We start from the raw sequence: 15983 nt of genomic DNA on the forward strand, positions 1-15983 counted from the left end.
ACTTGAGTGATGAAGAAAACTTCTTTAGCGTCCTTTCAAACAAGAACACTAGTACAGAAGAGCGAGCAGCACTGTAGAAGCTGCGACTTTGCTTTATGCATTTCCCAACATTTCCTTGTGATGATCCACAGCAGAATGCGTAGTTATATCAGATGCTCATGCAAACTTACTGTGCCATTTCTGACATAACTGCAAACCGTTCCTCCAGCTCTGCGGCACATTTTTCGTTTCGCCGCTTTGTACTGTTAAAGTTAATGCTCAGGTGTTATTAATTAAAAATTATTTTTTAATTAATTTGTCCCAACATATTGACAGTTTATAGTTCGCACTTCAAACCTGTGTAGTTAACAACAATGTAAAAGAAATTAACAAAGGAGAATAAAAAATAAATGGAACCAACATGAAAGAGATGAGAAAACTCAAGGACAGAAGTAGCCTACCACCTATGCCTATTTACATAGTATGCTGGGTTAAAACATAGCTATAACAACTCACTATTTCTTTTCACGAGTGTGCTAACATTTTCTTTTCACCATGAAGCTAAAACCTAGTGCTTGGTGCAATGGTATAAGATGCCATATCTTCATCAACAATACAAGAATTGTGTCCCTGCATAATGACCACAGGTTTGCGACGGAACAGCGCTTATCTTATCAGATGCTGATATTGCAAGTTAATGTAACCAGTCTTCACAATTCCCTCCACCTCTACAGTACAAGCCAATGGGATTACAGGGATAGTTACGGCAGATGAAAAGATCCATCACATATAACTTACTCATTGTTGATTGTGAAGTAGTAATGAAAGGTGCCAGCCAGGATGAAGCTGACGTCGGCAAAGTATGCCGTCTCATCGTTAGGGTTGTGGCTGTCGTGGCACCAGTTGACAGGATTGTACTTGGTCCTTGAAAAGCTTTCACCGGCGGCCAGTGGCGCATTTATGAACAACTTCACGTCTTTTCCAAAAAGTGAAGGACCCAGGATGAAGCGTACTTTAGTGTCTGGAAGGAAACAACATACGCACTTCAAACTGGTGCAGTAAAACAGTTCCAGAATTTTTCACGCGTGAATTGCTAGGGGCACAGGCGAGGCAAAAAAGTTGGCTGAAATGGTCTACCCCATTTCGTTGCATTTATTTACTTCACAAGTGCTGCCAGCCTTTGCAGAAGGCCTTAGGCAGGACTCGAAGCACACAGTAAAGAAAACAAAGCCGAAAATAAGCGTTGCAAAAAAAAAACAAACATGAACACGCTAATGGCCCGCCCACTAGGACAAAAGTTTTTTGCACAAGAGTGCACTGTTGCATCAGCAGACAAGATACAAACTACAAAACAAAAAGAAATAAAGATGGCATCTGAAACCTCGTGCAAACAAAAAACACTTTGATTCAACTAATACAGACTCTTCAGTTTTGATAAGAAACACTCGACAGACAGGCGTTCCACAGCATCAGAAGGCAGAGCCACATATGAAGTGCCAGACTCACAGTCAGAGTTCAATTCTTACCTTGTGGATTGAGTCATACTCACTGCTTTCACTACTACCTAAAATTGTATTCGCAGTTCGCATCCCCGCACTGCCAAAAAGCAGCTGATGATTTTCAGCGCCCCTGAAATTTGAGTCTTCCCATGATGGCATGCTTCAGATCAAAACTAGCTAAGTAACTCCTAGCATCTTGGTTTCTAAACTCTCTGTACTGCATAAAACAAACAGGCAGCACTGGAACATATGTACTGATGTGCATAATATTAAATGACGTTCATCATGAAATGTTTTCTGCTAGTTCTCCAGCATACTGAATTCTTTCACACACAGCTTTTATCGGAACCTTTCTTGTTGTTTACACCCACTTATTATTTCCTCACTAAAAATTATAGAAAAAGTGTAGTTGCCTTAGTTTTGGAGAGACCAAATATTAATCACTTAAAAAGCAAAGCTAAGACTGTACTCCAACAACAATAAAAATATGCAGAGTTTGCACCCAAGTGTGCCAGTAAAAGAACAGGCACCCATATATGATGAATGATTCACAAGAAAAAAAAAGAAAAGAAACAGGAGTGGAAAGTTTCATGCAAACAACGAAGGAAACAAACCATTTCTAAACTAGGGCCGGGAATGGCTGAATGTTATTCACCTTTGGCGAGCCTGTAGATGGTGCTTTCCAGGACACCATTGTTGAGCGGGAAAACATTGATGGGGAAGCTTGGCCTTGTGGATTCATTCTCAGACCAGTTGGCAATGTGCATGGCGTGTTCCGACAAACCGTTGGATTCCAGAGACGCTACAATACGGGGGTCTGCACAACAAAAGCAGAGGACGGTTACTTTTCTGCAGTATGAAATCCAGACCGGCCAACAACTGCGAAGCGAAGTTTGAACGATTCATTTGTTTTTCTGTTTCTGGATATCTTTGGATATCCGTGGATATCTGGATCTATCCATGGATGGATATCTTTGAAGAAAACAAGTGATGTGATATGATGCACCGTGATCTGGGGCCTATGCATTTAATGTCCTGGCACTTGAAAGAACAGCTGTCAACTTCCGTAACAGGGAAATGAAATAATTCAATTAGACACCCTTCACTACTGCTCCGGCGGATAAGGTGCAACGTCCCTGTGAATGTAATTAAATTCATGCTTAGCCTCTGCGTGCCTTAGGCCGAAGATGATGCTTGAAAAGTAAACCGTGCGGCCTTAATTCTCACAGTTCTCCTAATTTACCGGCATTCATTGATTGCGGTGTAAACGACACATTTGCTATGCGATTTCGCTAACACATACGTAGTGCGAAAGATGACAGGCGTATATCCACATTTAATGAATAATTTAACTGAGTAGTCACTTTACGATAAAACCGCGGCTAAACATGAATGCCACACTTCAATCTGCATGTTGTCGTTTAACACCCAAAATAATTTGTTAGCGGACGGAAACACTCCATACAGATGTTGCAAGGAGTAGACGCTGACGTAAATAGCATCAATCTCGTACCGTACAGCGCAGTTAGCGCGTGCTAACCACGTCTATTTGTAGTGACTACGCTCGAATCAGTGCCGTCAGCAGATAGCCGTCACTGGGGCATTCAGTAGTTAACAGGTATAAACTAACCCAACGATGCTAGCATGCTATTCTGCGGAGACCAACCCAACAGCGACGAGAGAGACAACCTTGCATTGCGTGCTGACCTCAATATCATCACTAAGCAACGTCAGATTAGCGGAGACGTCAAAAGATCAAGGGCGAACGATAACTATAGCCGCTCCCACTCAGCAATGTTTCTCAGCCCATACAACTCTAGAATGTGCGAAGCACGACGAAAACTAGTGACAATCCTCATAGCGACGATAATATCGCTAAACGGCGAGCACTTTCTCCTCTAGCGTTCGCTTTCAAAATCGGCTGCTTGAACGAGAGTTAATCCGCGTTCCCGGAGAGCCGGCGTCGAGCAACGCTCAACCAAACAGATTTGACGCAGAACGAAACCCACCCACGTACGTACCTCAGCCGAAGGTGATCGCGCGGACGCTGCGAGGTCAGGGAAAGTAAAAGTTACGGGGCATTCATTCTTAGATGTTCCAGTTAGCTTCCGAGGGTGAGCACACTCTAGCCCAGCTGACAGTTGAGAGAGGCCGCCTTTAAAAAAAACCTCAAAGGTCACCCCGCTAAGCTTCGTTCACGTGAGCGGGGCGGCAAAAGTAAACAAATGTCCGAAACTAACGATGCTCTAGACAAATAAGAGACACGCTTAAAACCGGTCTACTTCACAGCCGCGGGTAAAATTACGCTCCTCTTCTGTTAAACTAGCTCACAAAATAATAAAACAATTAAAAAAAAGCTGTCAAAGTGCACACCTCATTCTTCGTATCGTTCACTGAACAGAAACTGCCTTGTTTCTCTAAAGACAACGTTTGCTTCGAAGGCGTATGTCATACAGGTAGTCCTGGTGGTCCCGGTTTTGCACCGAAAACGAAACTAAGTTTTAGCGGCCTTTTTGAGTTTTGATCTTACCAACATCTTTTTCGTTCAGCATGCTCGATGTACATACTTACTCGAATTTCTGTATTCCCGGTAAAATCTCCTCGCGAAAAACTGGTTCATAAGATGCTCTGGAAGACAAGAGGTAAAAACTGTAGGAACTTCGTGCATTGGACTCCGAGATATGCACATGAACGCAGCTATCTCGCGAATCACGTAATGTGATGCATATATAGGTATATCCACTAGGTGCACGGTTTTTGCGTTTGTCCTTACATTGAACGCTTTGAATATGTTCTTAGAGGTGGTCCCTACACAGTTTTACGGACCGCGAGTGCGCGAAAGGTAGGACAGTGAAATAAATTTCGGGAGGCACATGTATGTTACATACGCACTGCACCTTTCCTACATTCTAAACAGGAATACGCCTATATGAGAGTAAAAAGGGAGTAAACTCCTTTCTGCTTAAGGTGTAGCTTTTTAACTCCCTTTGTCCAAGATGTTTATTACCAAGACAAGGTGTTTATTGCCCACAATACTGGACTCACGGCGGCTACTTTATTTTACTAAAACAGTAAAATGATGGGAGGCTGGCAATCCTTCATACGCTGCCAGCGATCTGCAGCGACAGTTTTGCCCACACTAAATCAACAAAGCGTGCATCACTCAGCCGCCACTACAATTGTGGAGTTGCTTGAGCACATTCAACCCCTGTCACAGTGGACATGCATCTCAATCGAGAGCATACTTACTCCTGCGCTCCCTGGCAGAGGCAAGCGTGACAAAGATGCCACTGCTGTAAGATGCCGAATTCAAGGTTTCATCGTAGGCACACGAGGACTTTCGATGGGGTACGGAGCTGGAAGTTGTCATCTTCGGCTTGGACCATATCGCCGGGCAATTTAGGGCGGCTGCGTCGATCCCGCGGCCCCAGTGCACTCGGGACAAGAGTGAGCGGGCCCCTACAGTAGATCGGCGGCCATGCTGGTGCACGGCTCGCACCCGTCGCCTTCCTTCATGCGGCCACGGCTGGAGCGCGTGAGATCGCCCGCGACCAGCTTCTTCTTCTTCGTCTTCATCCTCTTTATAATGGCACATACCCACATGGGGGGATTGGCCAAGCACCCATCTTCCTCGCCTTCTTCTGTCCCTCGAATAATTTTGAACGTGCACACCCACGATGGTCCCAGTTGTCAGCTGAGCTGGGCTGTGGAAAATTTTCAGCTCGGGAGCAACTGAATGACGGCTGGCCCTTGAGAGGCGTTGCACCATATAACCCCGTTCAAGTGGTCCCGGTGGGAATATCATGTTAGGACCAGCTGAAAAATACCCACTTGGGAGCGCAACACGTTCTGTCATGTCAGAAAAAAAAATCATTCGCCATGCTATCAACTGCGAAGTTGAGGAAGAGAATGCATAGGGTTTGAGCCCACGGAAAGCGGTCATGACTCTCAGAAAGGTGAGCGGTCGAGACGAATGAAGGGCCGCGAAGCGACCTTCCGTGCTTTGTGCGAGAATAGTTAGATGTTTTTTCGTTGTCACATATTTACCGTTTCATACTCTCTTCTTGCAGGTTTATTGGTTGGCCTCAAGTAGAATGGCACATACCCACTAAGGGGGAGTGGCCAAGACACAGGCGGTGAACTGTTGGAATGATTAGGAGCTTTAGAGGAAAAGGAGTATTAATAGGGTATAGGCTGACAGATTGGACGACGCAACGAAAGGGGTCCTGTTAGCTGGGAGATCGAAGATGGGACGGCTTTATGTGCAAATTTGAATGCATCATATGGAATGGTTAAATTTTGTATTGACTGAAAGAGAGACAGAAAAAAATGAAATAAGATAAAATAAAATAAAAAATATAATAATAACAATAAATGAACTGTTTGCTAATCAGAAAAATGAAAACAAATAGAAAAATAAATAAATAAAATTTACATTAGCATGGGAGTCGCTGTGTTTCTAGAAGAAATTTTTGAACTGCACAGCGCGCACTCCTGTTGCTTCGTCCAAGCGAAGTAGCGCCAAAGGAAAGAACAACCTCAGTGGTCACAGGCAGACCCAGCTGGTGAAACGGAATTTCTAATAGGCGCCTCCTCAAAGAAGAGAATCGGAGGCAGAACAGCAGGTAGTGATCCACTGTCTCAGGCTCGGCACAAAATGGGCACAGTGGAGAAACCGCCAGACCAGATCTGTGAAGGTAGAAATTTAGCAGAGGAACTTCATGAAGTCTGGATTACATTCCTTCTTTTCCTCCATCTCCCTTTATCAATGATGTCTAATGGGATACTCAGCGAACAAAAAAAAAACATTATCGTCATCATCACCACTACTCGGGAGAAGGAGGGAACAACATTATTGGAAGAGATGAAAAGGCAGTCCCCCCTGTGGAGTTCTCAATCCGAGGCTCCAGTGGCAGCGATCGACCGGGCAAGCCCTCTGCAGTAGCCATCGCTACTCTTCCTTCGAGGGTGATGCTGATCAGGCTGAGTCTCCAAGGAATCGGATGTTGGGTTGGGTATGGTATAGTGCTCGCCCGGAGGATTAGAGTCACTGGAAAGCCTGCAGTGACTCTACGGAGGAGACTGTGGTGGGTGGGTGCGGATCGCCGGAGGAGGGGCAGGTAGCCACGGATATTGGGTGGGGCGAAGACGTGTTATAGGTGCAGATTAATACATAATTAAGCCTGTCAAAATCACGCATCCTTATGCAACCAATTTTAACCTCTACAGTCCGTCACTGCAATGTCTCCAACAACGGCGTTGAGAAGTTTGATCCTTTTCAAAGCAAGCACATACTGTGACAGCAGGGAAGACTCTGGGAACTTGAGCATTGCCGGTAGGGGGAGGGGTGTTGTAACAGCCAATCAGTCACACCTTTCCCCACCGACCCAGTTCGGTACCTCCGGATGTTCGTTCTTCCCGCTAAAACCGAACTCCCAAAGCTGCTTCCCGCGAAAGCCAAGCGTCCGCAGCCGTTTAGAACGTGGTTTTTGCGACAAAAAATCTACTAAGAAAAGTAAGAAAAAAAAACAACAACGAAGCATTACAGACAAGCAGATGCGCAAACAGCCCCTGAAGAGTGCCATTCTTTCTGCTTGTCATAGGAACTGTGACATAGTGTCCAATCTCTTCGTGTTTAACCAATAACATTTTCATTCGTTCAAATTTAAGCAGCGCTAACTTTTAGGACGAAAACACAGAGCACATGACAGGACGGGCGCTGACTCCAACTATGCTTATTGAACACGTTTCTCGTAGAACATATAAGAAAAGACGACCGTGAGCGCATGCGCATCTGCGACAGACCACAAAAGGAAAGGCCAAGATGACAAAGATGACAGCATCAAGCAAAGTCAGCAAGCAAGCAAAGTCAGCAGTATTGGCCCGGCAACATCCGGCTGTGGAACAAAACACGCTAAGCCCTTTGTCCGGTGTGCCACGGGTGTGGTCTATATGAGGTCCCCCTTTCTTGTGGCAAAGTGTACGTTGTCCAGACAGGGCGTTGTGTTAACGAACGTGCCAGGGAACATGAACGAAGTTTGGGAAACGCATCAGACTCATGCCTGAATCTACTCGCCCATTGCCGTTCTTGCAAGGACCAAAACGATGAGAACTGTGAGCCACGACTTGACAAAATAAAAATTCTAACCAAGAGCAAAGATAGATTAGCTCGGGAATTATCCGAAGCATTTTTCATCAAGGCAAAAGGCAACATGTGTGTCAGCACACAGTCTCCCTGCATGCCAGCGAATTCAGATTGCTTAAAAATAAGGGACGAAATGCGTGCCGCCCACATTAATCTACCTTTGCTGTCATCTTTGTCATCTTGGCCTTTCCTTTTGTGGTCTGTCGCAGATGCGCATGCGCTCACGGTCGTCTTTTCTTATATGTTCTACGAGAAACGTGTTCAATGAACATAGTTGGAGTCAGCGCCCGTCCTGTCCTCTGTGTTTTCGTCCTAAAAGTTAGCGCTGCTTAAATTTGAACGAATGAAAATGCATAACCAACTAGCCCCGCAACGTGTTTTACTAAGTTAACCAATAACACCCTCTCAAAAATAGAGAGGGTGTTGTTTGAACTGATACGTACCCAGCCGGTGGCCTTCATTTGGATTAATTAAAACCGCTTAATTCGAACAACCGGTTTATACGAATTGACGCTGTGCCCTGCGAGTGCAAGAGTCGACTGTATTTCCAATGCACAGTTTCCTTTATGTCATTAAAAAAAAAGGTCATTCTCTATTTTGTACATTCATAGACCCCTGGGAGTCCCATATTCTTTCTAGCGCAGTGGTGCAGCGATTAAGCAATGAGCCACTGCCCTGTCACGGCCGCTCAATGGAGGCGCCCAGTGCGCTCTCCATTGAGCGGCCGTGGCCCTGTAATGGCAGGCGCTAATAGCGGTGTGCTTTGTGTAGCCCATGTTGCTCTTCTCGAGCGACCATTTAATGGTCACCTACCAGGGTGGGCAGTTTGCGCACTATCTGATGGGCAGGTTGCGATGGCGCTACCTGCAAGTCCTGCTCGTGATGTTGCACACACGGCGATACGCGGCTTTACTTAGGAGAGTGAAGTTACCGCTTCAAAAACCGCACGGCAAGCTGATTCGAGGAATGAACGCGCGAGTCCGTCGCCGTCGATAGCTCAGTTGGTAGAGCGGTGGACTGTAGAGGCTACGCACTGCGGACATCCATAGGTCGCTGGTTCGAATCCGGCTCGACGGATGCGAGTTTTTTTAATTTCGACCTCCAATTTCCTTCTTCGTGATAACTTTTTTCTCTCATAGTTTGTGCTTCACGTGCGAAAAAAAAAAAAAAAACAGCAGATGTAGCGCCACACACACAGATAAGTCGGGCGAAGTCAAACTTGCTCAAGGACAACGAAAGCACTGGCGCATACGCTCAAAAAGAAGTAGCAGGGTTGTGCCCTCTTTGGTCGGATTACGTAGATGTAGGCGAGGGTCGTTTTACTGGTCACTCAATCTACTACTGCTACTCAAGTCTACTGCTTAAATAGCACTGCGGTAGCCTGACATTCGAAGAGATTACGTGGGGAGGGTTGCATCAATCTGCATTTGATTTTTCGGACACTGCCAGTGCCTGTGTAAATAGCTTTCATGTAATGAATGGCTGATGTAACGTTAATTGTACTTTGAGAATCAGATGCTTAATAAAAAAAAGAAAAAAAAGTTGCGCCCAACGTGGGGCTCGAACCCACGACCCTGAGATTAAGAGTCTCATGCTCTACCGACTGAGCTAGCCGGGCGGACATGCAAGGTGTGCGAAAAAGTGTATTAAATACATTTAAGGTTTTTTTTTTCTAAAAAAAAAAAAAACTTTGTTGTGGATTTTTTTACAGTGAACACGCAATGTATGGAGGATAGTTTGGCGACGGTTCTCGCCTTGCTTCCGTTGATACCTTCTCAGTCCGGTATTTGTTGCAATCCCGCTTTTGCGAAGCTCTTTGGCAGTCCCACTGCTGCGCTCAAATGTGAACCGCGGTTCTTTTTTTTTTCGAACAGCAATGGCTCGAAGAGTCGCTTTCCGTTACCATGCAGCCTCCAGACTAATCAACTGTTATCTTATGAACCCTTTGTCCAAGGACGCTCATTTAGGACAACGAAGACGCGCAGTCGTTGTTCTTGTCTCCAGTGCGACTTCGGTCTCTGGCACACAGAACATAGCACAGGGATAGTGTATTCGTGATTTATTCATACAAATAACCAGCCAATGCGGAGCACTGCTGCATGTCTCAATTTCAAGATAAGCAAAGCTCCTTCTGCTTTGTTTATCTTATCTTTGCTTCCCTTCTGTCGTTTGTACTACATTTGTGCATTTCTCAATACACAGAATGTCATACATCTGATATCCTGTGTGCAGTTTTGAGCAAAGCACAATCAGTTATGCACACACACAAATTATGTATCGGTGGCAAGAGTTACACAATAACAACATCATTAGCCTGTATTTTTGTACACTTCTCCAAGACAGGACCGGAACTGTTCGCGATTTGGGAATATAACATTTTCTGGAAGTCTATTCCATTGTGATGCTGCAGACGTAAAGAATGAATGTCTGAGTACACATTTCTTATCTACAAAGTGAAACTATCTCCCGAAAACTGCTGCTCTGTAAAATTCCTGCAAAAAAAATTAACATAGTGGTGCTACGCTGCTTAAAGCTGAGTAATGTGCTTGCTTCTCAACACTGTACGGGACATAGTCGTCCGGACTATAAGAAAAGTTAGCTCGTCAAAATGTCTGGTTCCCTCCAGGTTTGAAGTACCAAGAGTTGATAGTATTCAGCATGGCATGCAAAACAGTGCTACAAGCCTGAAAGCAGGAGTTCTGGGCATACCAGGTTCTTGAGATGAGCCGAATACTTGTGAAAGTTAGAAATTGTGGGAGCGGTTGTAGATAACCTTCATCCTAGTTAGTCATATTTTCAATGAGGGACTAAAAGGTGTCGTGGAACTGCTAATCCATTTACGAGGCAGTGCCTAGAATAATTTTAGTAACCACTGAGAACTGAGATTCTCGCACTATATTGTCCCCCCCCCCCCCCCCCCCCCCCCCGCCTAATTGCCTTCATGCAATTACCTTCATGCAGCGGCTCACAAACGCAATTCTGCTTTGAGCAACAGTGTGGCATGTCAGAAGTAAAACATTCGCAATCTACAACTTTATTGCTTGAACACAACATTCATAGGCTTCCAGCCTCAACAGCAAGGCTTTCGAAGTTTCTACAAAGGTGGCTTCCTCCTTGACCGGAGACAGTGGAGAAACATCAGAGCAAACTGGCCGCAGGTTGCAGTTTATAGATTGCCCGTCATATGGTCTCTTGCCCAGGAAGCTTCCGCACTTGTGGACACCTCGACACGCCTGCCGTCAACAGCTTAGAAGTACTTCAGGAGATCGGGCTCTATGTCCTGGAATAATAATAAAAAAGAAACAGTTTCACTCCCTTCGGTTTGCTTGCGACAGCATATGGGTCCACCACGGGGCTTTAATTCTGTTTCACGAGCCGGCTTGCTGAGTTTTGCCGCCACTGACTTGTGCTTTGTCCCTCCAATAATCGACCACTGACGTCCATCAGTAAGGAGATATCTGATACCTCATGACCGCCTCTTAAATACAATGCTTCATGACAGCAATCAGCAGGTTTCTGTGTTGTGTAAGTACTCAGACTATAATATTAGAGTTTTTTCACTGAATGCAGGTGTATTGTAAGAATTGTAAATAAAGTATTACTCTACAAAATAAAGTTTTGTGATGAAGTTAATGCCTAGTAGGCCTTACAGCTTTACAGTTATAGTATATTTGGTTGCAAACAAAAGTTGTTTGAAATACCTGGTTCTTATATAAGCAGTATTTAATGGAAAAGCATTTGCCTGTACTGGTACTCAAAATCAATCGATATTAAATTTGATTGCAACCAATTTTTATTATTCCTATTTGGTTCACAACCAAGAAATTTGATATTTGCACACCTCTACCTCACTGAGTGTTTAATGCTTCGTTCATTGTGGAAGTGGAGCTATCGAGCAAGGCAACAAGGCACAAAGCAGCGTACCGCAGTACACAAGAAACAGCTTAGCCACGAAAATGAGGCCATTCACACCATTCACTGGCTTTATGCCCAGGCATACAAAGCACAAGAAGGAAAAAAAAAAAAGTCTGGCCTTACCGCAGGGTCAGTGGTGGGCGCATAACGGTGAACGGGCTGCCCATTCTTGTCAACAAGGAACTTCGTGAAGTTCCATTTGATGGCACTGAAGTGAAGAGCATGAAGAAAAAAAAAAACTTTAGAAATAGCTGAAGGCCTGGCTCCATTTTTATGATACTGGATGAAGGCAGGAGATTTGGATGCACTGGAGTAAAGCAGCAAGTTGGTGATGCCTCATGACAGAAAGAACATTAGTAATTACTCATTGGCATCCACCCGAGTGCAGCCATACGGCTACAAAGGAAAGCTATACAGCTTTCTCAGAAACTTCGTAGTTAAAGAAAAATTCGTCCTGGTCCGGGGTTCGAACCCAGGACCACCGGGTGGATGCCAATGAGTAATTACTCCCTTATTACAAATCTACTCCACCTTGGGGGATTCCCCTAAACATTTGACCAACACAGTTCCCACTTCGAGTTATTGATCAATTCGCTCTTGCCCTACCATAAGCTTGCCGTCCTGGTTAGCTCAATTGGTAGAGCGACTGCTCCGGTGTAGCGGTGGTCCTGGGTTCGAACCCCGGACCAGGACGAATTTTTCTTTAACTACAAAGTTTCTGAGAAAGCTGTATAGCTTTCCTTTGTAGCCGTATGGCTGCGCTCGGGTGGATGCCAAAGAGTAATTACTCCCTTATTACAAATCTACTCCACCTTGGGGGATTCCCCTAAACATTTGACCAAAGAACATTAGTGCGCTAAAAAGACAAAGAGAAACACATGTCCCGTATTTTATGTGGTTGCCTTTTTAGTGCAGTGACATTCAGCCATGAGACAGGGATGCCACAAGCTCAGTGCATACTTGGTGCACCAGAGTTACTGCATTCAAGGCGCAAATTATTCAGGGTGTGACGAATGAACTCACTCCGTTAGGAACCCAGACTGCTTGTGCTTAAGGTACTTCCACAAGGGGTGCGCCTTGTCTCCATTGACGTCCACCTTGCTGAACATGTCGAACTGCACGTTGTACTTCTTCACAAACTCCTTTATCGCTGCCTCATTGCCGGGCTCCTGGAAATCGCAAGCAAAGAAGAAAAACACCTTGTAAGTGCACTGACAACAGTTTAAACCCAGTTGGCAGTGCTCTTGATCTCTGTGCACACAAACGTCAGGTGCTACTGCACAGTGCAGTATCCTAGCCCATCGTACTATCTGGGACACGTCAGGACAAGGGGCGTTTTTTGCTACAATGCTTCTTACAGGGTGCCCTTTCTATTGCTGCCACCGCTGTGCTGTTTCTTATCCAGTAGTTACTGGCTATGCTATCTTTCCTTCCCATAACTTGCGGTATCATTCAGCCTTGTCTATGCTCTATCTTACTTTTTCAGCTGCAGATTAGTTTGGGCACCCACTTTTCAGTGGGGCATACAATCAGTGGGACGCGCACAATCACCATTTCCCTTATATTTTTTTATAAAACGACCATCACCACTCCCCTCTTATGGTCCTTCAATGGTAATTTCATTTTAGATGATAGCACCTTAATATGACAGCAAAGACAGATTTCTTCTGTCACCTATGGGTTAATTAAAGCCATCAGCTGAGTTCCCCGTGTTGGCTAAAGGAGAAACACAGCTGCCTTTGTTGCTTAAACTGTTTTCACTGCCACTGGATTCACACAATTTCATTTCCAAGAATGTGAGCATCAGTATCTGCCACCAGGACAGACTACAGCTTAAAGGATAAAAAGGTTTGTGCTACATCGGAACTGCTGTCCTTCAAAGTTGGGTGGGGCATGTGTAGTGACCGAAAAGGGTTGAAGACTACAAGCCTCACACTTGCATGAGCACTAGCCCTTTTCAGTCTGCAGAAATTTTTAAGCTTTTCTTGTATCTGCTATACTATCTACTTAACTATATCCACTTAGCCATTGTCTTTGAACAAAACACTCAAAACAAAGTCTTTACTTTCCGAAAACCAGAATCACACCTCGGGCTTAAAACTGTCATAACCACACTTGCTGAATATTATATACAAAAAAATAAGTAATCTTAGTACGACATGAACAAGCGCCAAGCAGATTGAGTGGGTTTTGTCCACTGGTACATACCTGACCCCCGAACTGATTGCAGGGAAAAGCGAGAATGCGAAGACCCTTTGACTCGGCGTACTTCTCGTGTAGTTCGACGAGTTGCGTGTAGTTCTTGTTGGTCTTGCCTCACTTGGACGCAACATTGACGATGAGCGCCACATGACCTCTGCACGTTCAAAGGAGTGCAAACAAATGCATGTAATTTTTCCTCGGAATCAAATGAAAAAGCGCAGATAGTGCACGACACCTTTCATAGTTACAAGTGGCAATATAAAGGACACTTTAGCTTCACTTTTTGGTGCCGTACTTTCACTTATATGTATAAAGCTTACCGAATTTGGTATTACGGATTGAGTGGCACAAATATAGAAACGTTATGCATGCACTTAATGATTACTAGGGCCCACATAATAAACAAAGAGATAATGGAAATGTTCTGAAATGCAGGCCGACGCGACTAGAATTTTGTAAAGCGGCTCTACTTGAAAATTCGGGCAGCACAAACGAAAGGCATTTGCATCGGGCTACCGCAGGTTTCGAGAGGTAGCAACATAGAGAAATAAAGAGGAAACGCTAGAGAGTTCTTAAAAGACGCGACGAGGGGGTAGCGTGCCAACTTTGATAAGGCCGCATCGAAACGTGCTTCGGTTGCAAGTACCCACTTGTATTTGTCCAGAGATACTTCGTTGCCGTCGATGTCGACGGCAGAGAACTCGTAGATAGACGACGCGTCCTTCCAGTTGTCGTTCGCCGACGCCTGCAAACACAGCAATGGCGAACGTTCCATTTCACGGAAAAGGTAAGGGCAAAAAAGCAGCAGTCGGCGCGTAAACGGAAAACTTACCATGATTTTGCGGACTGGTACGGCGGCTCCAAGCCTGCGAGAGAATAACGAAGTATTGAGCGACAAATCGGTACCGGCCTCGTTCACCAAGCAACGGCGTCAACACAAGTGCATGCTTAAACGGGAGAGGCGTAGGTAGGCGGGGCTAATATATAAGTCGATACTCGCAGCAACGGCTGTTTCCGACCGGAACGAACCGTCTATCTACCGTTCCGGCTAACCGCTTCGCTGCTCACGGGTGATTAAAGAACTCAATGGCAAGTTGGGACTGGCACATGCGTATTTTCGATCGCCGTTCATGCGCAGTTAGCCGGTAAAAACAGTCACTGTGGGAGCGTAGTTGAAAACGTTCTACGTAACAGGGCTCGTCCAAGCGTGTTTTCGATCGTCGCTCATGCGCAGTTAGGCAGTAAAAACATTCACTGCGGGAGCGTAGGGTGTAAACGTTCCACATAACAGCTACAGTGCAACTGACCTTGGTGCGCTGACCAGGCGAGGAAAAACGGCGAAACACAGAGCGGAAATCATCACAGCAAATTTTCTGTGGGATAACAAAGAACCGGGAAGGTACTACTCGCTTTAAATTGTGACCAACTGAACAAACCGTTTCTTTAACAGTGGGTTTCTTACGTGATAAGGACAAATCACAGCCGCAGAGGGTTAGAACGCTTACCTGTGTTTCCGCACACAATCTTCACTGCACACGCTAGACTTCCGAAAGAGCGCACCGCTAGCGGCCTTGCGTAGCGTCCCCGCTAAAAATTCGCCTCTTCTTACGGGAGAGGGTGAAAAAGTGGCGAGGGCGTGAAAACGCAAAGACATCACGTGAGCTCTCCCGACTACTAGTTTCAGTTTCGATTTCGGTTATGTGAGCGACGACGAGTCGTGGATAGTTCCGTTTCCTGATGTTTGTCACAAACACTCGATTAAATTTGCAGAATGGTATCGAAGAGGAAAATGCATTTTATTGCGAATGTCACTTTCGCAAACGAAGCGTCTTAATACCTTGGATTAATTGGTTAATTTTGTCAACGATTGTCCTTACGCCCTGTGAAAGTCAACCGACTTGCGCAACGAGATAGCAGTGGGATTCCATGCAAGTTACGCAAAGGCAAGGCCTAAATTAACTTTAACGGATATCTTTTCGCTTACATTTATGGTATCTACTGAATGAACACAGACGCAATTAACCAGCATTGCTGTCAGGGGCGCTTTTACAGGTGACTAATGACAGGTGACAGGTGACTGAGTGGAAAGGGACCGTCCAGTTTGTGGAATGCATTTTATTGAACTTTCTTTGGGGAAAGAAAAGTGGGATTTTTATAGCTTTCCCCTTGAAATTTACTTTCCGATGGGGGGCATCTCACACCGCTTAAACCGTGATTGTGGGTTATTCAGTGTCGTATACGAA

General features: G+C 45.1%; 2 protein-coding genes and 2 non-coding genes across 5 annotated transcripts in view; 1 reads left to right on the forward strand and 3 right to left on the reverse strand.

The window, feature by feature from the left end:
- LOC149366137 (glycogen debranching enzyme) overlaps positions 1–3713 on the reverse strand; it is a 48816-nt gene extending 45103 nt beyond the window's left edge. The window contains exons 1-3 of one of the 2 annotated variants that reach the window (XM_089549081.1): positions 3500–3713; positions 2134–2295; positions 778–1000 (exon numbers count right to left, since the gene is read on the reverse strand). In XM_089549081.1, the coding sequence (XP_089405207.1) occupies positions 778–1000; positions 2134–2245 (335 nt within the window). In that variant the 5' untranslated portion in view covers positions 2246–2295; positions 3500–3713. Of the gene's footprint in view, positions 1–777; positions 1001–2133; positions 2296–3108; positions 3189–3499 lie in introns of those variants that run through there. The other variant, XM_089549075.1, reaches the window with a different exon arrangement.
- A 4896-nt stretch (positions 3714–8609) lies between these two features.
- Positions 8610–8700, forward strand: TRNAY-GUA (transfer RNA tyrosine (anticodon GUA)). The gene is given in 2 exon segments: positions 8610–8646; positions 8665–8700. It is a non-coding gene; the product is annotated as a tRNA-Tyr (tRNA).
- Positions 8701–9168: 468 nt separating this feature from the next.
- Positions 9169–9241, reverse strand: TRNAK-CUU (transfer RNA lysine (anticodon CUU)). Its single transcript has one exon. It is a non-coding gene; the product is annotated as a tRNA-Lys (tRNA).
- A 1400-nt stretch (positions 9242–10641) lies between these two features.
- Positions 10642–15333, reverse strand: Gtpx (phospholipid hydroperoxide glutathione peroxidase Gtpx). The gene is made up of 8 exons (XM_089549093.1): positions 15246–15333; positions 15048–15113; positions 14573–14606; positions 14391–14485; positions 13747–13894; positions 12562–12707; positions 11662–11746; positions 10642–10903 (listed from the first exon to the last, which is right to left on the reverse strand). Exons 2-8 carry the CDS (start codon positions 15098–15100, stop codon positions 10871–10873), a joined length of 594 nt encoding a protein of 197 aa, XP_089405219.1. The 5' UTR covers positions 15101–15113; positions 15246–15333; the 3' UTR covers positions 10642–10870.
- Positions 15334–15983: the final 650 nt, after the last annotated feature.

Source organism: Amblyomma mixtum, chromosome 1, assembly GCF_055824585.1.
Source record: "Amblyomma mixtum isolate Tamu chromosome 1, ASM5582458v1, whole genome shotgun sequence".
Lineage (NCBI taxonomy): Eukaryota > Metazoa > Arthropoda > Arachnida > Ixodida > Ixodidae > Amblyomma > Amblyomma mixtum.